Below are 25,137 nucleotides of genomic sequence, written 5' to 3' on the forward strand. Positions count from 1 at the left end.
AGTATTAGTACTTTAAGTATACAAATGATTTACCAATTTTTTCAATTTTTTTAAGAATTTTAGTAAAATTTGATACCACGAAGTTTTTGGTGTCTCGAATTTTTTCACGTTCCTTTTGAGATTCGACATAACGAGAATCTACTGTAGTATATCCGATACCTATGTATAGGTATACCCATATGGCCATATGATCCATCCCTTGCCCGTTAAGCCCTACAACCCGAATCGTGAACACTCAGAAAAAATATATCAATTTTAATGAAAAACACCTATTAAATTAAAGGAAAACGGGTATGATTTCGAGCCTATGAAGTCAATCCATTATATCCAAGTAAAAATTATAAAATATACGTATTAGTGATTACTCGCTTCAGCTAGTATAACCTAACTGCGATGATGCCGACAGGACGCGGTTCACGACAACCTAACCTAACCTAATTAAACATCTCGCCGGGACAGTGAAAAATAAAATAATATTAGAATATTATTATGCGCACACGTAACGATCGTCGACGAACAATACAATACAACGTATATAAACGTATAACATAATATGTTTGCGCGCATGATGCAGCTGCAACGATGCTGTAGGACCGCGTATACTCGAAGGCGTGTGCATATAATAGGCATATATTTATCCTCAGAAACGTGTGCGGCTTGCAGTATATACCTGTACGTGCAGTACTCTAGTGATGTATACTATAGGACGGTATAATGACAATAATAGCGCAGGCATGATGTCGTGTACTGTACACGTCGGAGGGCGATGATGCAACGTGGGTGAGCGAGAATAAACCGTGAAGTAACAATGGCGGGGCCTCGCGCTGGAAGAGACCTAAGCGCCGCGGCAGAGGTCAACCGGGATCGCGCGGTGAACGGCCCCGCGCGCGTGTTGGGAAATGTCCCTTGGACTGAGGCTAAGTATCGTATCGCACACACAGCGCCAGTATGTGTGCGTGGTACATCGCCCCCTCCCGGACCGTTTGCCGTTTTCGAGGCCTCGACGTGTCCGTATAAAATGGATATCGCTCGACCGATTTGGACCACACAAGACCCACCGACCAGTGCGAGGTATACCTGGAGCACACGACGACATTGCAATAATCGTATTCCCGAAACCATAATTCGGTTTCGTGTACTATTATTCGTATATAGAAGCAAGCAGCGAAAACTACGTGATCATGCAGCAGTTCTGGGTAAGTACAGAATATCATAAATGTATACTCGGGAACGTATATGATAGATTATTAATTCAAAAAAATGCAAAAAAAATAGAATTACCAAAAAACAAAAATATAAAACATGCATTTGAACAAACATTTTGATAGAATTAATGAAATTTTATTTTGTACAACTCATCATATTACAAAATCTTTTTATGATTATTTATATTACTGATTTTGCTTTTATTTTTTTGTATATAAATATAATATAATTCCTATAAAAATGTGTAAATGTCAATATAGATATATTATATAATAAATGCGAAGCTTTTCGCCGAGAAAAGCACACGGTATATGAAGAATATTTTGTAATATTGATGTGATGTAGGAATTTCAATTTTATAATGAATTATTTTCTACAGGAAAAAGGCACTAAAAATATATAACTCGTAAATATTATGATTTAGTTAATAATCAAAATAGAATTTTAGATTTAGATTCATTGATCCCAAATAGGACTACTTATTATTTAACTTTGTTACTTATTCAACAGTCAAAAAATAAAAAAACATCTTAATTTTAAAGCTTATAAAAATCCCTTAAATTATAATCGAAAAATGTAAATCTGCACTATCAATATATTATTAGAAAAAGGTCCTTAATGTCTTACACACCAAACATATATTATTTTATAATGTAGTTTCTACAATCGTTCAATATAACATTTAAAAATATCAACCATTCACTATTCACTTACTTACTATGTATTTGTTGAATGTTGATATAATAAATATCTTTTTACGCAATGTGGTATAGATTAGTCGAGTGTCAGTATTTTGTACTATAGCCCAGTAGTGCAATTATGTTGGGACTACAACAAATTGTGTATAGTACGACACACATTGTAAAATATAATACAACACTAAGTGTTTGAAATTAAAAAGTGTGTAATGGACTATTTTTTTTTCATAGTTTTTTTGTTCATTTTGTTTTTGATTGATATAAACATATTAATTTATTTTGTAAAAATACTTTTCTGCATATTATGGCAACACGCAAATTGCCCACAATACTTGGAAAAAAATTCATATTTTTGCTTTTGACTTGATGACCAAACTCATAATATGGGCAAAACCATAGTGACTTTTATCGTAAGATTTTATTACGATAACGACCACCATTACACGTAATCAATTTATCGTATTTTATCCACTCCTTATAATGTATATTATAAGTATACATAATACACACCTTATATATACCTAATTGGTATAATATTGAAGGCGGGAAGATAATAATTAATCATTTGTATAAAAATATATTTTCATCGTATATTTATAATTAAATGCAGTAATTTTTTTAATTTTTGAAATACCTAATACCATTATATTTTTATTATTACTTGAGCGTATTTAATCATATTTGAACAATAATATTTATTTTATAATTGTTTATATTTAATATTCGAGTATTAAAGGCGCTAAGGTTTTCCCCAAATAAGACTGGTCACAACTAGATTTTCTCGGGCAAAAGACAAAATATGTAATTTTGCCAAATATTGCGGACAGTTCGCGTTCTTACATAATATACATAACGTAACATATTTATCATATTTATTTAATTATTAACTGTGTGTTAATACATAAATTAATAACGTACTACATATTATTCATACAGAAACTTTAACTAATTCGTGTTTATTTGTTTATTTGTATGGTTGAAATACATTTTTTTTTGGAGGGGGGGATTTAATATAAATTGTGTAGTACAAAAAATATACATTTTACTCTCAGCAACTATGTACGATATTAATACATTATTATTTTGTAAAAATTCGTGAACAATGTTTTGACGGATTTTTATTGTGTTGATTACTGATACAGATCTCGATGTTGTTGGTGAGTGTCGGTGCGTCCTTAGTCTGCGCCGATGCCGTGAAGGCCGCCTCCGCTGAGAAGCCAACGGAAAAGAAGCAAGGCAAACGAGGCCTTTGGGGCTTGGGCTATGGATACGGTGGACACAGCGAGTGGGACGGCCTGTCCAACTACGGTCTGTTGGGCACGGACCACAGCTACGGACACATCAGTTCTGTGCACGTCACCAAAGAGGTGCCAGTCATCGTTGACCGACCGATCGTCGTGCCGGTCGAAAAACACGTTCCGTACCCAGTGGCCGTCGAGAAACCAGTGCCGTATCCCGTGCACATCGAGAAGCACGTCCCGGTGCCCGTAGACCGTCCAGTGCCATACCCGGTCAAGGTACCGGTCAAGATCCCGGTCGCCCATCCCGTGCCCTACCCCGTGTACGTGCAACAGCACTTGCCCGTCTACGTCAAGGAACACCACGGGCACGGTTACGGAACCTACGACTTCGGTCACGACCACGGTTACGGTTTCAGCAGCAGTTACGCGATCCACCACTGATGGTGTTTCTATACCATTAAGTATTATAATTTATATGATAAGCTCGCCCGTCCGCGACGCACCGCTGTCGCGTCGCGCATCAATAACCGTTTGTAATTAATTACTTTTTTACCTATTTTAATGCGTAGGTATAGATTATATTATATATTATATAATAAATTATAAGTTTATAATATTGTAATATTGTGTTATGTTATGTAAACCCCACGTGCGGCTTCGGAAAGATTGAATTTTATTTGTAAAAAAACCATTGAAGTTATATCCTCGGAGATCGCGCGTGTACGCGAGGATAAAATTATAAATATCTACTTTGCGAGGTTTGAAATGTTTGAACCCTATATTTTTAGGTACCAATTTACACATTTAAATAATTAAATCATAGATTTTATCAAACGCCGTTTGTAGAATTATGAGCCCCGCTCTGATTAAACACGATTAGTCTGGTAAGTAAGTATATCTATATAAATTGGATTCAAATTGTACCATCGTTTAGTTTAATGTCTGTGATACTGTACAGGAGCCGTAAAACATACAAAAACCATACATTTTAACCTACAAAAAATTATTAATTTATTAGAATATAATATCTCTGATTTGTATTTAAAAAAACAATCTCGGCAAAGTTTTAGCCAAAAGTATTAATTTTAAATTTTGCAAAAATAAAACCATTAAGTATATATTATTATGTTTTATATGCATTTGAACTGAGCAATACAAAATTCTTGACATTCAATATTATCAGTACATTTTCCTTCGTGTAATCGTGTTACTATGTCGGGGCGTCGGCTGTCGGACCCTTGCTAAATACATGAGCATCAAATATTTTCTACATTGTATAAAGGTACTTACTGGTCTAATTGGTAAGTATATGTCGCAATTCAAATGTCTACGACACATTAAAATCGTCTGACTTAAAAGTTAAAGTAAATCTTCACTTAATTATTCCGATAAATCAAACTACATAATTAATAATTGTAAAAAAATATTTTTACGATTTTAAATTATATGTATATATATATACCATTAATATGTAATATATACATAAAATAAGTTCTGATTTATTTGGTCTGAATAACCTAACCTATTATAAAATATGAATTATACATTACCAAAAAATGCACATATCTGAAATAAGTACCTACCAGTGGCGTATTTAGGATTTTGTCTAGGGGGGATATATGTTGGCAAATATATAAATATATAATTTCTTCTACCGGGGGGGGGAGGGACACTTACCATTACTACTGTTTCTCAAAAATGTTGAAAATTTATATACTTATTATCAATAAGTACCTATACATAAATATATAAGACTGTATTTTTTTTGTTTTTAAGATTTATTATTCATTATCATTTTTTTATAAGATGCAGTAAACCATAATATTACAATAGTTGTACTTATTATCAATAACAAATATATATGTATAGGACGAAAAATCAAAACAGTAAAAAATAATGCACCAGCTAGTGCTCCAAATTTAAGGGTCTCAGGATCTCAATACAGCTACTAAGGAAGGGCCCTTTTTTTAGTACTTGGCCGGGGATCCTGGTACCCTGGGAAGGTAAAGACACTAAAGACCACTAGGCAGCTGCCTAGTTTGCCTAGGTGGAAGTTCGGCACTGGCATTAACGCGAGTGTTCGATTATAATGAATAGTAAATTATTATGCTGAATTAAAAACCAACTAATGCAATAATAAATATTATAAAAATAAATAATAACTCGTATTCAGTTTTTAAGTTTGTTTATTATTAGTATATCATTTAATTATCAGAACTTATTGTTTAGAATGCCTATTTATATATATTTACCTTCGCCTTGCAATATGTTTTGAAATAACAACCAAACGTTTATTATTAAAAGCATAATAATAGCCGGATCGTTATTGACAATAATGATGATTGACGGAATTTTACGATTTACAATACGAATTGTTTTCAATCATATACATATTAAGCAGTAAGTCGTTTATTGACTACGGCCATCAACCATAATATTTCCAAATTCGGCAAGTTCTAAAAATTTCAATATTATAATAAAATGTAGTGTTTTCAATAATTTTATTCTGTATTTCTGTAATATATGTACGATATTATTAAACCTATCAAGTAAGAAAAAGACCAATGGGGGATCTATCCCCCATATCCTCCCCGTAAATATGCCACTGGTACCTACTAAATGAAAAATTAATATTTTAAATATAAATCCATGAATTATTCGAAATTAAATTTGTTTTTAAATCAATCGCATATACGTATATGTATACGACTGTATAAAAAAAATAATGAGTAGGCATACCAAAAATGTAAGTATGTAACCTATAAGCAAAATGCAAAAATAATAATTATCAATTATAATAATATATATATCGATATAATTTAGTATTAAGTAGAAAAATCTAAAAAATAATATCGCATGGCTTATATCAAAAAGTTATGTCCTTAATATACTCGTATATTAGACATACCTAATTTTTTTTTATAATTTAAAATGCATTAAAGTATCAGCATACAATAAACACAAAAAATAGTCACATAATGTTTAAACACTGAAAATACCAATGTAAAAATATTCAAAATAAAATGTATATAATATTTTAAATTGTTCAATATGTCAAATATTAAACCGTTCAATCTCACCAATTTTGATTTTTGAATAAAATTGATTGATATTCAAAACGATTAATTTCACAGCTATTGCAGATTAATATTAAGAATAATTAGTCTTCACTTTTCAGATTTAAATTTTGATAAATTATTTATTTTGTCATTTTCCATAGTCTAAACTAAATAGGTAAGTAGACACTAAAATGTTTTAATTAATTTTTATTATATTTTTATACACAGTACAATAAATACTGCAACATATAATAAATAATTTCTATTTTTTGTATTTTGTGTATTAAGATATACATTATATTATTATAATTTATATTAATTAAAATATCTACTTTGAGAACATTGTATTTAATACATTGTTCTTATATAGTAGACAGTAGTAGGTATCTATAGTATACCTGCACATATACTATATTGTACACACTATACACGAATTGATTATCTATATTTCAGTTCTGTTAATAGATGTATAATAAAATTAGGTTTTCTCATAAATAAAAAAAAAAAAATCTTTTTTAATATAATATAGAGAAAACAGTGTTTTTTTTTTAACTTAATTGGAAGTTAACATAATAATGTAACACTATATAGTATAACATTATAGTATAATCTTAATCTAAGAAATAAGTAAGATAATTTTAATTTTACTTTTACTTTGAAAGTTAAAACAAACATAATTTATTATGTATGTCTTAAAAATATTTATTGTAATACCCTTAAAACTAGTTTAATTTATAATCTGAGAATATTATAATAAATTACGAAGGTCATCATTATTTGCTATTTTAATTCGGTGAAGTTTTTCAATAAATCTGGTTAATAGTTACGCTTTCACTAAACTGGCATAATTCAAAACGATATTACATCTGTAGCTTTGTTTAAAAAAATTGTCTGAATCATCAAATATATTAATTAAAAATAATTGAATAATGAATTTATTCAAATACTGATTTTTGATTTAGATATAGCTGATATAGGTATTCCTAGCACAAAAGGGTGTATTTCAGGCGCGGATTCAAGGGGAGGAGATGGCAATGGACGGTAGTTCCCCACATAAATATATTCTGGATCCACGCTTGGTATATTGGCAATTCTATGTAATTTTTTTTTTATTTCGACATTATTTGAAAATAGTATATATATTTTAATAACGTAAATAACTTTTCTACCAACATTATTGGAAAATTTGATTTAATTTATTTTTATAATAATAATTTGAAATAATCTAATTAAAAAAAAAAATAATTTTACTTGTTTTTATTAATTTTTTATTAAAAATCAACTTTTGTTAAGAAATTAATTAAAGATACGAATTTAACTTTCGAAGTATAAACTGTGATCATTAAAAGATTCACAATTAGAAAAAAAACATGTCCCAATAGTCACTTAATGCTTGTAAATAAAATGGAATAGAGTTAGAGCGGTTTTTAAAATCACTACAGAATGAATCGATATAATATTACATCATTTATTATAATACAATGATAAAAAAAAGCAAAATATAATATCATATGTAATATATTCTTGGGAATCCTTGAGATTACATAATGGGGAAACAACTTTACCGATATCCGTTACGAGCAGGAGCGCATGAGACGATAACCACCGCAAACTAGTATATGTTGTAAACTTATAAAATAGTAAATATTAAAATATAAACTGACCATTAAATATTACCAGACTACCTAACATCCAATACCTATTGGCTATTACGATACGATAACAACAGTGAACAGTTACAAAGAATTATAAACACTCGTATAATGTTTACTAATTAACACATTAGAATTTGAAAATTATAATAAAAATATTATATAATATATTATATTATAATAACATTTTTTTTTAATAGGTATACAGGGTGTAACCAAAAAAAAAAAAATATATATATATGCTACTTAAATACATGACAAAAATTGTTAAATGTTAATATTGTATGATAAGTAAATAATTTAAAAAATATATTCATGTCAGCTAATTTTCAAATCATATTTTTGAAAAAGTTATTACGTTCCAAATTAATTTAATCAAAAAATATTAATATTTTTAAAAAAATTCTAAAAAAAAAACTTCTTGACTTAGATAAATCTTTTTACCATAAAAATTGTTTTTATAATCAGATTCACACATTGGCTATTTTAATTTTTTTTATTTTCAGAACTAAAAGATAAACATAAAAATAATTAAATTATTTACAAGTAGCGCTATGGGTCTCTTAATGATAAATAAAAAAAAAAGTTGAAAATATTAATTAGATCAAAAGTTATTCCAAAAGTCAGTTCTATCTGTTACACTCTGTATATAATAATATAATAATAAGTAATAAGTAATAATAAATAGACCATTGATGTTCAATAGATTTAAGTTATAATCAGTAAATTATACTACTCCTTATAGGTATATTTAATATTACACGAATGAATACCGTACTTACCTATTTGTATATAATACTGTTTATAAAAACGATATTATTCGAATATAATATTTTATATTAGAATATATTTTGTGTTATAATTATTAATTAATAAATTATTCAAGTAAAATATATTTGATAGGTAAGTAGGTACATACATTCTAAAATGTTTCTATTTATCTATTACCTTTAAATCCATAATATACCTAATTATAATTAATTTAATTTGCTCATTAATCACATTATAACAAATAATTATTCAATATGTCTACTTATTAGTTAGGATTGTTGGGAATACCATAAAATATGTAATAATTAAATAATTATTGCTGTTTGATAATCGATATTACTATTAGTAGGGCTGTGAATTTGTAGGAAAGTGCATTTCTTTTTGATAATTGTAAAACGTAGCTTTGTTAGTGCATAATTTGAATTATGTAATAACAAATCCATTTATGAAACTTTTATTTCGTATTTTTTGGTGTTTTTAATTATTATTTAAGTCATTTTTTGCTTTTTTAGGTCATATTTTCCTTTTTTAAGTTCATTTTCCAATATTTTTAATTACATTTTGTCAATTAACATCTTTAAAAACCTTTAAAAAAAATGTTTTAGCTGTTTCGGGCGAATAGCATTATCAATGAATCAATCAACTTCAAAATCAAAATTCAAATAAAATCAACTTTTTTATACATTTTTTTTTTATTAAATAAATACATTTTTATGCATATAATATATTAATATCACTATAAAGTATAAATTTTAAATTGAAAACCATTTCAAAAATACCATAAATTAATAAAATTTGGCATTTTTTGCATTTTTTTGACATTTTAAAAGAATTTTTTAAGGTTTTTTAGTGCATTGAATCCACAGCCCTAACTATCAGTAATTTTAATACTACATTATAATTGAAACAATTTATTGATGGAATTTCATAAAAAAAAATAAGATAATCTATTTATATTATAGCTTTCTATAAATAAAAATAAATTATCAAGTTTTGAATAAAATTGCAGTCAAAATATATATATAATGTCATAATATATTATAACATTTATAACTTATAATATTTTGGTTTAGGTAAGTAAAAAATAATAAGATAATAATAGGTATATAGGTGAGCAAAGACAATTCTGAGTTTCTAAGAAACATGTATATACCTAGTTAGAATGTAACTACTTCTGAGTAAAAAAAAAAATATATTGATCTATGGCTTTTTATAGCAAACGATGAATTACAGAAAACATATTTTATTAGCAACTCTAATTAACTAGGTTTTTCTAATGGAGAGAAGACGGTACTGTGGACTAGTTCACAAGTTTTGCGTGTCCTACCAATGTATAGAAATTATATTTAAACAAAATGCCAAAATAGAATGCTTGTCTAATACGTAGCTTCTTAAAATTTTGGCTTTCCAAATAGGTGCTCATATTGGATTGATAATTAAAAAAATAATCTCATATTTTTTTTTATAAAAACTACATTTCAGTACTTCACTAATATTTAAATCGACGATTTTAGACGAATGTTATATTTTTATACCTTATAAAAATTATATATTATGATAACCAATAAGCAATAACCATTGAATAAAAATAATATCATTAATATATAATGTTAGTTGCTGCAAAACTTGTGTTAATTTTCTTACATATTTGGAAAAAACAGCGTTTGACACATCACATGACAACAATTTATATGAGTCTACTCTCTAGTTTTTATATAATATTCTTTTATGTGTAAGTCGACAGACCGGAAATATAGATTACAAAATGTATGAATTTTTTTCTGTTTATATATGTACACTATATACTTATATTTTTCCGACCGGAATCTCTAGAACTTGATTGTTTCAACTATAAAATATATATATATATTAAAGGTGTGACGTTAGAAATTGTCTATTATTATGATAAATCTATGTAATAAATAATAAATTAATAAGTAATAACAATAATATCGATTCAAATAGTTGGACTAGGAACTATAATGATGATATATAATATACGTATATTATATATTTAGATAAATAAAAAAAAGTTCTTATAATCTTAGACCTCATACCTAATATCTATTTGTCAGTATAAAATATAAATATTTACTTAAAATTAGGTTTAATATTTACGTTTAAATTGTTGTAATTTCATATAATTAATAGACATTTTTAAAGTCATATTATACATATATGTAATACGTTTACCTATATAATGAGGTATTTGAAATGACTATAGTGGTACAAGGTATATAAATTATGTAAATAATCATAGGTACCTATACTCGGGCATAATTATTTTATTTTTATGTTGATAAAAATGTTGAATAATCAAATATGATATTAATTTTATAACATAAACCTAATGACTAGAAAAATTTGATTGAGGAGTTGATATTTTTTTAATATTTATAAGATTTAAATAAAAAATATATTATTGTTAGAATGTTATATTTTATAGAATTTTCAGTTTTTTTCCATAAAATAGATTATTTTTAAGATATAGGTACCTACTTTAAATTAATCTTTTAACTTCTATAATATATGCATAAATATCATTATTTAAACATCTCCTGTGTATTTCCATTTATTAGAAGTATCATTATATTTCTTCAAACATTTAAAAGATTTAGAGTATTATTTTTGTTTGTATAATTTAAGTATTTAGTTTAAATTATAATTTATCATAATTATACTTAATAAGCTTTAAAATATTTTGGTCTTATGGATTTAAAAAGAACATTTCGCAATAATTATAATTATTTATAATAAATTTAAGTTTACATAGATATGCATAAAACTTATGAAAAAATCAATAGACTAGGTTGTTTTTATTATAAATAAATGAATAATATACTAATGTTTAAGTATAACCAATACAGCAATACAAGTCAACAAGTGTCAAAATATTATAATTTTCGCGTACTTTAGTAACAGAATTATTTTTTTTATACTCACACTCATTTCCCTAAAAGTAAAAACGTTTTTGGAAATATATTTATTTAGATAATTTAGTCAATATTAAACATTATTTTTGAAAAAAATATAATATTTTTAACTACTATATCATTATAATTTCTAAGTTTTTACTTTTTTGGATGAGCATACATTTTTAATTTTATGTTCCAAAGTAAGACGATTTTTCTTGAATTATCAATATAATATTAAGATAAAATGTTCAAGTTAACTTATAATTATCAATTATTCGGTTGAAATACTGCAATTTATATGTATTTATTAAGATTCTCACGAAAATATTTTTAGATATAATATGTAATTATAAATACTTGTAAATATTATTATTAAAAAAAATTGTAAAATGTAAAAATATAATTTTATTTTCAAAAATGTTGTCTTGCAATAAATTCAAATTAAGTAAAAAAAAATATTTCTGAAAACTTAATACGTTCCAAGGAAATGAGTACTTGCATTTACTTTGCATTTCATGTATAAGAATCGCCTTGGATAATTACCTACCTACCAATATGAATTTAGACAATTTAATGTTGCTAAAAATGAAATTTAAATTTTTGTATTTTACATAAGATAATTGGGATTTCACACTTTTTATTTATTATTACAAATTAATTAATAATCAACTCACATGGCATGGTATCAATAATTATATATTTTATATCAGCTTATAACATAAAAACGCCTGAACGTATACTAATTTCGTATTCAAGCGTTTTAAGATATCAACATAAACGGATTCATGGATATACTATAGGTTTGAAAAAAAAAGGTGAAATTGTTGCCAAACTCGTCGGTCAGTTATGGACGTGGGTACAGTATACATATACTGTACCATATTACCATTAAAATAAATCGGTTACACAATTTCGGATATAGCCAGGTGACATCTTCGAAATGCGATGGCTATAATCGCGAAAACTGGTCCTGATCTAAACTGACCACCCCACCATGACGTAACTACAGTGTGCGCGTATATTCTTGTCGCGGAGAAAGTGTCATTTTGAATGATTACGGACGATTAACGGAGTCAGAGGGGAATGTGAAGCAAAAGAAAAAACAATACCGGTATCTCGGCAGAATTATAAAAGCCCTAGCGAGCCAGTGTTTGGCATCAGTTGTATCAGTGGCAATCATACCAATACCATCATAACCATCATCATGAAATTCTTCAAGGTAAGTTGTACACCGCAAAAAAAAAATTTAGAAAAACCGAATTGTATTTATTATTTCATTTACAATTCCAAATATTCCGCAGTTAATAGTTTGATATAATTTCTTTTTTATATCGATTTGTAATACGTTTATGTGAACCATCGCTACCAGTTCATTGTATTATAACATTTTTTTTTCAACAGGCTTGTGTTGTCGGTTTGGCTTTAATAGCTCACTGTGTTGCTGAGGATGCAAAGACCGATAACAAACAGACCAACAAGAGAAGCTTAGGCCTTTCAGGATCATCGTCGTACGGACTCTCCGGTCTGTCCGGATACTCCGGGTCATACGGATACGGTTCCGGTCTGCCTTCATACTCACCTGGTATCGGCCTCGCCTCCCCCATCAGCCACTCATATGTTGCTCCCTCTAGCTACGGATACGCCGCCCCAGCTAGTCTTGGATATTCTTCCTTGGCTGGTCACGGTTACTCAGCCCCGATCGGTCTTGGATACGCTTCCTCCGCCGGACTCGGATACGCTTCTTCCGCTGGACTCGGTTACTCCGCCGCCCCGATCGGTCTTGGCTACGCCGCTTCTTCTGGTTATGGAATAGCTGCTCCGTCTTACGGTTACGGTATCTCAGCCGCTTCATCCGTCCCAACCAGAGTCAGCACTTCCAACCAGGTCGTGTCCGTGTCCGTACCACAGCCATACGCTGTTCCAGTGACCCGTCACGTTCCCGTACCAGTCGCACAACCCGTGCCAGTGTCTGTACCTAGAGCTGTCCCAGTCAGCGTACCTCACCCAGTTCCCGTCACCGTCAACAAACCGTACCCAGTTGATGTTCCCAGGGCTGTCCCAGTCAGCGTGCCCCACCCAGTTCCAGTCACCGTCAGCAGACCAGTGCCATACCCAGTGCCACAGCCATACCCAGTAGAAGTACAACAAGCTGTCCCATACTCCGTCCCGACCCCAGTCGTCGCCCCAGCTCCAGTCTCTTATGCCGTCGCCGCTCCAGCTCCAGTCTCTTACGCCGTCGCCGCTCCAGCTCCAGCTTCGTACGCCATTTCTGCTCCAGCTCCAGCAATCAGCATCGCCTCCGCACCAGCTTACGCATCGGAATCTTACGCCGCACCAGCAGCTAGCATCGCCTTGAGCGCACCATCTTACTCATCAGCGTCTTACGGCGCCGCCGCTCCATCATACTCTGCCGCGTCTTACGGCGCCGCCGCTCCATCATACTCTGCCGCGTCTTACAGCGCCGCTGCTCCGTCATACTCTGCCGCATCTTATAGCGCCGCCGCTCCAACATACTCTTCCGCGTCTTACAGCGCCGCCGCTCCATCATACTCTGCATCGTCTTACAGCGCTGCCGCTCCATCATACTCGTCGTCGTCTTACAGCGCCGCCGCTCCATCATACTCTTCCACATCTTACAGCGCTGCCGCCCCATCATCATACTCGTCGGCCTCGTCCGATTACTCCAGCATCCAGTCCGGCAGCGGATACAGCTCATCGTCGGGCATCAGTTCCTCATACGGACCACCGTCGACAAGCTATTCCGGCAGCAGCGAATACAAGAAGTATTAAATCGTTCACTATGCTTGATTTACGTCCCGGCGGGCGAACTCTATTCGTTTAGATGTTCGTAATACTTTAATACTTTTTTTACACTTATGATGTATACTACTTGTTAATGTTTTGTACTTTCACAACTTTTCGTATAACTGTTATGTTAGTTTGAATTTGTCGTGTCGTTTATTAAATAAAAATGAATATGACTGAAAATTACTTTAATATTATGATTTACAACCTACCTTGTACCTATCAATTTTCATACTACGAAAATAGTAAAATATAGGTACTAAATGTAATAAAAATTGTATGGTATTGATATATAATAATACATTATATTACCCAATATTATATTATAAATTAATATATTACCTATTAGTTTGGCATGCTGTATCAGTTTCATAAATAATATCTACCTATTAATATTAATTAAATATATTAGTAATCTTATGCAACTCATACAAATAGTGAAAATTGTTAAATTACGAATATTATTAAAGTAATATACCAATCAGTAATAACTAATAACTAATGTAAATACAAAAATATACATTTTTTTTAGAGAAAAGTAAATAAAAATACTCCTTTTTTCAATAATAATATATCAATGATATATATTTTCAAATTAATACAAAAATACATATCATTTTTAATTAGTGAATATTATTATGATATTATAATAGTTGTTCAAACCAAATTATTTTATGTATTATATAATTCAGGACTACAGGTAAGTTTTAATGGTAAAGAAATTGTTGCTTAACTTTTACAGTTTATTAACAAAAATATAAAATTGAAATATTACATAAACAATATAATATTAATACACTGGTTAATATATAAAGTAGATATGAAATTATTGATTGCATTTTTTTTATATAAGTCACAAACCCTGTTTAAAATGTATCTATTTTAGGCCCACCATGAACCAATTTAAGAAATAGGCTAAATCACAGTATCAGATTTTAAATACACATATTATCTTGAATATCTTATGTGGTCCAAAAGACGATACCATAGAATAAATAAAATTTTGAAATTAATTTCATTTATTCTGTGACTATAAAATTTAACACTTGTAAATAAAATAGCATAATTTATCATTCAACAATAAATCAACAACTTATATAAAAATTTAATTTGATACAATTTTAAGTACCTAATAACAAATAATTAAACTAAACATTTCAAAATATGTACTATTTAATATGGTTTCTTAAATATTATTTATTTTCAAGTAATTTAAAATTAACTTTTTAATTAGATCATTGGTTTTAAGCTATTCTATAGTTCTATGCCATAATAATAATTTGAGATTGTAAATATTTAAAATTTTATAACACTTAATAAAAAAATAAATATCAATTAATTAAAACAAAATTTACTAAAATATCTAAAATATTTAGAACAACCAATATTACTATAAACAATATTACCTAACCTAAACAAAGTCTCTTTTCAATTTAACTTTGCCTTGTATAATTTATGCCGCACTCGCTTTGTCTAATGTTTGTTGATTCATTAGATTCCAATAAAATCCTTTCCTTTTCAATAAGGTGTTATGATCCCCAACCTAAGAACATAATATTATTATTTATTAGAAAGCTAAAAAATAATTATTTAAAAAGGAAAAAGATTAATAAAATTATAAAATATAAAAGTATTAGAGAAAATCTAAGTTTTTAACTTTTTTTGAAAATTTAATAATTACAGGTATAAATATCTAGGTTATTTATAATTATTTTAACTTAAGTATCTCATGTATTTTTTTCTCTTGCATTTGAATTATATTAACGTTTTGCAGAACCATTATTGTTGAAAAATTGTCATGCATGTTTTTATACATTTATTGGAAGTTCATGTTACTTCATTTTCAATAAAATATTTTACTGATGAAAATTACTGAATAACTGAAGTATTTCATATAATATTACTTGTGAGAATATCATATATAATACTATAAGGATTATAACAAACAGTATAAGACAAGTAAGTTACAAATATATATACTAATATACTATTTAGCATAAATACCTCTTTTATCTGTGGAACATAGAATAAATTTAATAATAAACAATAAAAACATAAAAAATATGAGAGAATTAAGTGATGAGTGTAAACTGAAAGTGAGTTGCAAGGAAATACTTTCAGATATAAATAAATAATTTAAATTGTATGTATTTATATGTAATTTATTCTAATGTTTTTCTGATTTAATTAATAATAATAGTTTTATGTATAAACCTTAGAAAACCTTAATTTATTTTCCATGTTTATGAATTTTAAGTAGTTACTTAAAATATCAACTACTTACTTCAACAATTTCACCTTTATTCAAAACTACAATTACATCTGCATTTTTTACAGTGCTTAATCGATGAGCAATTACTAAAACTGTTTTTCCTTTGGTTACTGATTCTAATGCTGATTGCACATGCATTTCAGATTCTGTATCAAGTGCACTATAAATAAACAACATTTTTCATGATTATAATAAATTTGTTTTGCCTTACAGTAATCTTATAATACAAAGTACAAAATGAAGTTTCAAATTCATAACATTTTATTAAGAACATTAGTATAATAGTATATTAATATAGGTTATAAAGAAACTGGTTTCACAATCACCAGAAACAATTGTATATACTTAATTTTTTATTAAATTTACATTAATAATACTTTTATTAATTTATAAATATATTTATTAAAGTTTAAGTCGATACTTTCTTAAAAGATTTTGAGTTATTACTTTTGTAACCCAAAGTTGGTTTAAAGTGAAAACTATAATTACCTAGAATAATTAAGAATACTTCTTGCTAGTCTGTTCAAAATTACAACAGTCTTTGACAATCACTCAGACATGAAATATTTAACACTATTAAAGGGAGTTATACAATAAATTAAAAGTAAAATTAGCATAAACCCTTACGAAGTACGGCTTGACCACTATGAAATTATTGTTAGAAAAGATCAATTTTATTTTAATTAGACTATAAATTTACTAATTTGAAATTTTATGTTTATACTACATACAAAAATACATAATTGATATTTTAACAAACCTTGTTGCTTCATCTAATATAAGTATTGCTGGGTTTTTCAAAATAGCTCTTGCAATTGCAATTCTTTGTTTTTGTCCTCCTGAAACTGTTATACCTCGTTCCCCGACAATTGTATTATAGCCATTAGGAAAAGAAGTGATAAAAGAATCAGCATTTGCTATTTTTGCTGCTTCAATTACCTAAAAAATTCAAACTCAATTTCAAATTTTAATTGTTTACTCAATTAATATATTTTTTTACCTCCATATCTGTTGCCTCAGGTTTTCCATAACGTATGTTTTCTAAGATAGACATGGCAAACAGTATTGGTTCTTGATTAATTAATCCAATTACTTTCTTACGCAACCAAGTCTGATCAATTTCTTTAATGTCTACACCATCAATTATTATACTTCCTGAATTAACATCATAAAATCTATGAACAATACAAACAAAAAATTAGTAATAATTTATTAAAACAAAAATAACAAAAATATTTACCTCATGAGAAGCGCAGCAATAGTAGATTTACCATTGCCAGAAGATCCAACAACAGCAACCACTTTACCAGGAGGTAGAGTAAGATTAAAGTCTTTTAATATAACCTATAGAATTATGTTTCAAAAATATAAATTATCTCCTTAATCATACAATACTCTGGATAGAAAAATATCAAAGTTGATATACTAAGAATATATTGTTGCTCCATTGGCAAAAATAGGGGAGGGGGTGATATTTAGGTAGACAAATTCTTTACAGTTAAAATTAGGTAAAAAGTACTAAACTAACATTAGTTTTAAAAAATATTATGGAAGAGACTTAGGACCTCTCCAAAAAATTTGATCTATTTGTGTTAGGTGGCTAGGAATCTAGGATACTACATATCAGTGTTAGGCGTATTAACTCATGGAATCAAAATTCACGAACAATATATTTTAATTCTCTAACTTTTAATATATTTCTATGACCCACAATAGTAAGTCATGGCTGTATCAAAGTATTAATTGTCATTTCTTTATTTACAATAATGTCAATATTACTTGTTCAGGTCTGGTTGGATATGAAAATGTGATATCTTTAAATTCAATTTCTGGTTTAAAAGAATGATGTGGAATCTTAATTCCTTCATTAATCAATGTTTTAGGACTCTTATTAATATACTGAAAAATATAAATATACATAATTAATCCAGTTGAATAAATAAAAATATTAATATAGTTTAAAAATTGGGTAATTATTAAAGGTCAGCACAGGCCGATAATTTTCAGCCCGGTAATTTTTTAAATAAGCTTGGCCCGGCCTGGTAACCATTTTTGGTATATAAGTCTGACCTGACCCGGAAACCATTTGTTGTAAATCTAGCCTGGCCCGGTAATTTTTTAAGTAACCCCAGCCCGGATAGGTCAATTTTTTTATATTGCATTCATAAACAATAACTATAATTTACTTATAACAACATATTTATAATAAAAACATTTAATATAAATGATATATAAAAATTCTTCAATATCAAATATCACTTGATTATTTATACATTAAGTCCTTTGAATAAAAAATTAAATAATATATATTATAACTAAATTTGTAGAACAATTCTCCATTTTTCATAGAAGCCTGGTCTGGCTCGGCTTCTACTACATTTAAGTCCAACTCGTTAATTTTTGTCCAAAAAAACATCCGGCCCTAAAGCTACCCAGACCGGCCCATGCAGGTCTTTAATAATTATACTAAATACAGTTTAATAATGCCGAAATTTGCATACTGAACTGTCAAAATTCAGATGCACTACGGTTGGTTGCTGGTTGTCTTACGATACACAACAGCACTCATTATGAGATATGCACGAGCAGTTTTTGGCATTTGAGTGGTATTCTTATCCTTAATTTAATATAAATTATAAAGTTTAATAGTAAAAACCTAAAAAATGTGTATAGTTTACTTCAAATATTCTGGATCCTGCTGAGACACCTTTTACATAATGACCAAATAACAGTGAAAATTGCCCTAAAGAATGTTGAAGCATTTGAGTAACCATTAGAAAAGACATAAGCTGTCCAGGGTCAAGACGGGTGGTTGTCATAAGTTGTCCACCAAGGATTATTGTTCCCAAAACAATGCCATTAAGGAACACATTAGAACTTGCCTAAAAACATAAATACTATTTATAAATAATAGTTTAAATATTTTAAGAGTTTAATAAATAGGTGTACATACTTGAAAAAGACCAATGCCATAGCCTAATTTTTTGTGCAATAATCCATTGTTTTCAATTTCTGTCAAAAATCTTTCACATTCTGTAGATTCAGATGCAAAGGCACGAACAGTTCTCATATTTCCAATCACTTCTTCAGCTATTATTGTAGATTTAGTACCCTGTGAATAAAATAAATAAAAATAATATACATAAATCATTTAGTTGTATTTAATGTAAATACTTGTTCTTGAGCCAGTTTGCTAAGTTTTCTTAAAATAGAACCAAAGAATGTGCCTATAATAATAATAGTTGGTAAAATGATAGCTACAGCTCCAGTCATTTCTGGTGATGTGTTGTAAAGAGCATATACTCCACCAATTAACTAAATTATTAACAAAAATGAATAACAAAAAATAAATTGATAATAAAATAAAATCTTTAAAAGAAACTTGTTTCTAACCTACGTACTTGGGTAACAGTTTTGAGGCCTTGTATTATTATTAGTTTAAAAGAACTTTTAAAATCTTGAACATCAGTTGTTAACCTGTAAATAAATATTTAAAACATTTAAATAACAAGTCTAGAATTAATCATTATTACAAAATCTATTTATTATAAATGAATTAAATAATAAATGTTACGACTGAATTTAAAATATTTAAAAAAAAAAATGAAAAATGTATGAAAATGTATGATAATAATACAATATTGTCATGAATTCCATTTTTAATACAACACAGTTTCTTATTCAATATGTAAAAAAATGTTTGGTTTTACTTTATACATAAACACAAAATATTTTAATTTGTCATAATAAGTAATTATTATTAATGAAAAATTTACCTTTGTAAGATATCACCTGTACGTGTTTTATCGAAAAATTCTAACTCCTGTTGAAGTATAGATGAAAAAAGATTATACTTCATACGTATAGCAACATTTTCTCCAACTTTTGACAGCATACTTATACATATAAATGTCGACAGGCCCTAAGCAAAATATTGTTAAACAATTATTTTTGTTTTAAAATAAAATATTTTGCTAACATTTTACCTGCGTTATGTAAAGAGCTAATAGTTTGCATAATGGGTCAGTAAGTTTTTTAAAATCAAATGGTACTTCATCTTTTGCAAACTTGAGTATAGTATTAATAACATGTTGTAAGTTCATTGGAATACTTAAATTGCACAGGGCAACAATGAATGCAGCCTGAAAATAAATCATTAAAAAAAACTTAGATTAACTGTCCTTAGATATATGGCTATAATAAAAATTAATAAAAAATATATGATAAGGTATAACAATTTTACATCGATCTATTTTATCAAATAGCCAAAGTAATTACTAATATACTTATAATATACTTACAACAATAGCAGCTATTAAGTTAAGTACATCTGGTGACAAATAAGACAATAACTTATTCCAATCAAAATGGTTGCCTGACGTTTTTTCTAGTTCTTTCTGTTGACAATGGACTATATTACTTCCATCAAATAAATATCTACATCCAATATATCCTGCAGATCCAACAAGCATCCATGTAGGATTTAATTTGTTTAATTTAAAATTGATTGGCGATACAGGAATTGGTTTTTTGCATGGTGCATTTTTGATAAATAATGAATAATTTCTAATTGGTTGTCTGTAGCACAATACAAAATAAATATTTTATTAAATTAGGTAATTATACACTTCGAATACCTATGAAAAATTCAACTACTGAGTTAAATAAAATCATATACAAAAATTTATTAAATTAAATAATTTTTGAATGTGTTGACCTGATATGTGATGATGGATTTATGAAAACCAAATGGTTGGGCAACATCTTTAGTAACATAATAAATTAATAATCCAACATCAATTTAATTACCTATCGCCTAACAGTATTTTATTTATTAATTATTAGGTACCAATACTCGGGTACGTAATAGTTAATATTCCTGTTATAGTATAATAAATACATTTTTACTAGTAAAAAAATAGACTTAATTATTTGTTATCATATTTTAAAGGTATAAGTCCAGATTTTGTAGTTGAATATTTTGACTTGTAACCTAAATACTTACCTCGGAATGAAGGAATGTAATGTTGACAAATTGAACGGTTTGGTACAAAACAAACGTAACATGACAATATGATTAATAGAGAATTAAAAATTAACCAATCTATAAAGGAAACTTCAATATATACTTGTAATTATAATTTATATAATATTGGTAAGTACTAAGTAGTCACAGTTTGAACTTTTGCCTCATCATACATCATAATGCAATATTTTTTATGCATAAATTATTAATTTTTCAAATATCCGATAATACTATCAATTTTGTACAAGTGTGATACCATATTAACAACACGTGTCCAGTTATTATCAGTTCCGGCCATGTGTTTCGTTTTTCATTATTCATTTTGCCGCCAAAATGTTTGTTATGTTCCATAGTTTAATGATGATTTACCTATTATCTTATTATATATTTTTTTTATATTTTGATAATTTGATAGCTGTTTATTGCCATAATAGATTGCATTTTAATAATTATTATTTTTTTTTTGTACAGGTAAATATCTTCTGATAAGTGATTTATTATATAATTATTATAAGACTATTAAAATATAAGAATATTCATATGCCATGTCACCAAGGTTTTTAACTTTGTAACAATTATCAATGTCCTAGACTCTGCCACATTTCAATAATTGTCATTCAACATGACGTCCAGAGGAGACATACAGTATTCAACAAAATATGAAGACAATGTGTATATTTATAGGTATATTACTGCGCTCTTTGACTGATATTTTGTTAATTTTTTATATTTGAATGATTGTTGATCATCGTTTATGATAGGCATGTAATCTTACCAGAAGACATGGCCAAACAGTTACCCAAGACTCATTTAATGACTGAAACCGAGTGGAGAAATCTTGGCATTCAAATGACATCTGGTTGGATGCATTACATGAGATATGATCCAGGTATGCATTATTATTAATTTGGTTATAGATTATTTTTGTTTTTTTAATGAATTTTTATTACCTATTTATGTAGGAATAAAAATGCATTATATAATATTATAATGTAGGTATTTTAATTTCATCTTTTATTTTTAAATGTTATGAACTTTTTTTAAACCAATGTAAAATCCCTCCAATATGATATTTCCACTAAAATATGTAGTTATATTATACTCTATAAGCTTTCTTTTATGCAATCTCAGCTAAACAAATTATTGGCATTTCTTATAACTATCAAACTACTTAAGCATATTTGTAAACAATAAAATCTGGTTTCTAAAAAATATACCAAGTATTGAATTAAAATACTTAATATGTTTGTTTATTTTATTATATTTTTAATAGATGTTCTATAAACTTCTATTTAAGATTATTTGTTTACATGTCTTATAAATATCTAATAATATTACTATAATATAGTATTATATGTCTTAAAATATTTAATATTGCCATTTATTTTATTTCAGAGCCTCATATAGTACCATTCAGACGACTCAAAAAAGTGAATACCTAATTAATAAATGACTAATGACTTAACCCTAAATGTGATAATTTAGTATAATTTATTAAAATTTTATTATTTATGTACTAAAATAAATAAAACAATTTTACAAATAATGTTTATAAATATACAATTTTACTATTTTGTTCAAATATTTAGTACTTTATATTTATTTCCTGAAAATATATTTTCATTTTAGAGATATCATATTTTATAGATTTAAATAATATTAAGTAATTTTATATATCTAGATTTAATTTAAAAATGTAATGTAATTATCTCCTATAAGATATTATTTCTTAATAAACCTATTAAGATATCATTATAATTGTTTGTATGATCAATAGCATTATATATTATTTTATATCAGAATAATTGACATTTAAAATGGTTAATATTATTTATCAAATTATGAAATGAAATTTTTTTTATTCTTAATATTGTTTAGAACAGTGATTCTCAACTGTCGGTCCGCAATTAAAAGGATTTTGGACCGTATTTTATTGGAAAAATTATATTTTTAATGTATTAGACCCTGGAGTTTTTGGAGAAGAAAAAGTTATGGAGAACCTTGTGTAGGGTTTTTTTAAGCTTAGATATAAATCACAACAATTTTATGAATTGTCAACTTCAAAATTCTTTGCGAATTTTCGCGATTTTGACATATTTTGTAAACATTTAAACTTTTAATAGTTATAAACAAAAATTATGACTAATGATTTTTTTTTTTACTAGAACAAGAACAACTTATAAAATACTTTGTATTAAATTTTAAAGATTTTTTGGAAAGCCAAATTTTTGTTATCTGTATTTCAAGAAAAAAAATTTAGAAAAATCGAAAATTTCAATGGCCTATAAATAGTTTAAAAAAATCGGTTTTCTTGTCGTTTGCGGTCTACCACACCAGAGTCTACCAGAAATTATGGCAAAAAACTTACTGGTTCATGGGTGTTTGGAATGTGCCAAAAAGACGAAAATGGTGTTATCGAGACAAGATATTTTGTTGTAGAAAAAAGAGACAGACAAACACTGCACGGAATAATTCAAAATGAAATTGAAATTGGTACAGAAATACACTCAGATGAATGGCTTGCATATAAGGCATTAGAAACTAAAGGGTATATACATAAAACTGTAAACCATTCCCAATTTTTTATCGATCCTATCAATGGTGCACACACACAGCGCATAGAAAGTTCACGGAGAGGTTTAAAACTTCGAATCGTTAAAAAAAATACATGTTACATCACCATCATTGTTACCCTCGTATTTAGCGGAACAATAGGTGGCGTTTAAGAAACAGCAATGATAATATATTTGAATGTTTTTTAAGAGACGTAAAGTTATATTGTACCTAATTTAAATAATAGAAATTAAGATTATATAGACATAGTAAAGTATTTATTGATTATTTTTTGATGCATTGATATATTATATTATTTTATTTGTTTTTATAATTATGTTTCTTACCTATTTTTTTTGTACCTAACTTAACCTAATTAAGGATTAGATCGTGACGTGTATTGTTTTATTGAATTATTTTTAATACATACTGTGTGTCATTAAATTAAACATAATATAATTCTATCATAATTTAATGACGTATAAAAAGTATGTTATAAACCGCATATGACACATGGGATTAGCCCATAGTAATTGGGGCCTTTTTGATTATAGGGTTATATTTGGTATAACAATATTTTTGGGGCCCATTTTTTATTTTTGCAGGGGAGCTCAAATTTTTTAGTTATGTCACTGATATGACGTATAGAAACATGTATGGTAGACGACAAGTATGCGGTAGACTGCATATGACAAACAGAAACATGAGGTAGACCGCATACGACAAGAATACCAAAAATTCTAAATATTTTGAAAATTTAATCGTAAATAGATAACGCTAATATAAACATTTGGTGAAAATTTAAAGTATTTACAATGATTCGTTGTTGTGTTACAGCAAAATCAAAATATCGATTTTGTCGAAAAGTGGTTATGCGTAAAAATTCCCGTTTTCCATTACCTTTCAGAGTTTTTCCTAACGTTTTTGAAAACTACTAAA

At 27.8% G+C, this 25,137-nt stretch overlaps 3 protein-coding genes across 3 annotated transcripts; 2 read left to right on the top strand and 1 right to left on the bottom strand.

Annotated features, from left to right (window-relative positions):
• Positions 1-1,039: 1,039 nt before the first annotated feature.
• On the top strand, positions 1,040-14,533 carry LOC113558168 (BCL-6 corepressor-like protein 1). The gene is made up of 4 exons (XM_026963674.1): positions 1,040-1,196; positions 3,047-3,580; positions 12,606-12,761; positions 12,944-14,533. Exons 1-4 carry the CDS (start codon positions 1,182-1,184, stop codon positions 14,330-14,332), a joined length of 2,094 nt encoding a protein of 697 aa, XP_026819475.1. The 5' UTR covers positions 1,040-1,181; the 3' UTR covers positions 14,333-14,533.
• A 1,149-nt stretch (positions 14,534-15,682) lies between these two features.
• Positions 15,683-21,820, bottom strand: LOC113559441 (ATP-binding cassette sub-family B member 8, mitochondrial). Its single transcript, XM_026965271.1, has 14 exons — positions 21,625-21,820; positions 20,921-21,197; positions 20,606-20,761; positions 20,396-20,541; positions 20,021-20,096; positions 19,794-19,934; positions 19,573-19,731; positions 19,298-19,501; positions 18,399-18,518; positions 17,860-17,963; positions 17,620-17,794; positions 17,380-17,558; positions 16,632-16,779; positions 15,683-15,890 (listed from the first exon to the last, which is right to left on the bottom strand). Exons 1-14 carry the CDS (start codon positions 21,684-21,686, stop codon positions 15,801-15,803), a joined length of 2,037 nt encoding a protein of 678 aa, XP_026821072.1. The 5' UTR covers positions 21,687-21,820; the 3' UTR covers positions 15,683-15,800.
• A 179-nt stretch (positions 21,821-21,999) lies between these two features.
• LOC113557538 (cyclin-dependent kinases regulatory subunit-like) lies at positions 22,000-23,187 on the top strand. Its single transcript, XM_026963112.1, has 4 exons — positions 22,000-22,116; positions 22,236-22,329; positions 22,407-22,534; positions 23,041-23,187. Exons 2-4 carry the CDS (start codon positions 22,268-22,270, stop codon positions 23,085-23,087), a joined length of 237 nt encoding a protein of 78 aa, XP_026818913.1. The 5' UTR covers positions 22,000-22,116; positions 22,236-22,267; the 3' UTR covers positions 23,088-23,187.
• Positions 23,188-25,137: the final 1,950 nt, after the last annotated feature.

The sequence above is a fragment of the Rhopalosiphum maidis genome, chromosome 4 (genome assembly GCF_003676215.2).
Source record: "Rhopalosiphum maidis isolate BTI-1 chromosome 4, ASM367621v3, whole genome shotgun sequence".
Taxonomy (NCBI): domain Eukaryota; kingdom Metazoa; phylum Arthropoda; class Insecta; order Hemiptera; family Aphididae; genus Rhopalosiphum; species Rhopalosiphum maidis.

Coding starts and splice junctions, on each gene's coding strand:
- LOC113557538 (XM_026963112.1), top strand. CDS start 22,268: ATGACGTCCAGAGGAGACATACAGTATTCAACAAAATATGAAGACAAT. Junction 22,330..22,406: donor GACAATGTGTATATTTATAG/GTATATTACTGC, acceptor CGTTTATGATAG/GCATGTAATCTTACCAGAAG. Junction 22,535..23,040: donor TTACATGAGATATGATCCAG/GTATGCATTATT, acceptor ATTTTATTTCAG/AGCCTCATATAGTACCATTC.
- LOC113559441 (XM_026965271.1), bottom strand. CDS start 21,686: ATGTTACGTTTGTTTTGTACCAAACCGTTCAATTTGTCAACATTACAT. Junction 20,542..20,605: donor TAGCTCTTTACATAACGCAG/GTAAAATGTTAG, acceptor TATTTTGCTTAG/GGCCTGTCGACATTTATATG. Junction 19,502..19,572: donor ATGGCATTGGTCTTTTTCAA/GTATGTACACCT, acceptor TTATGTTTTTAG/GCAAGTTCTAATGTGTTCCT.
- LOC113558168 (XM_026963674.1), top strand. Junction 3,581..12,605: donor GCAGCAGTTACGCGATCCAC/CACTGATGGTGT, acceptor TGATTACGGACG/ATTAACGGAGTCAGAGGGGA. Junction 12,762..12,943: donor TCATCATGAAATTCTTCAAG/GTAAGTTGTACA, acceptor TTTTTTCAACAG/GCTTGTGTTGTCGGTTTGGC.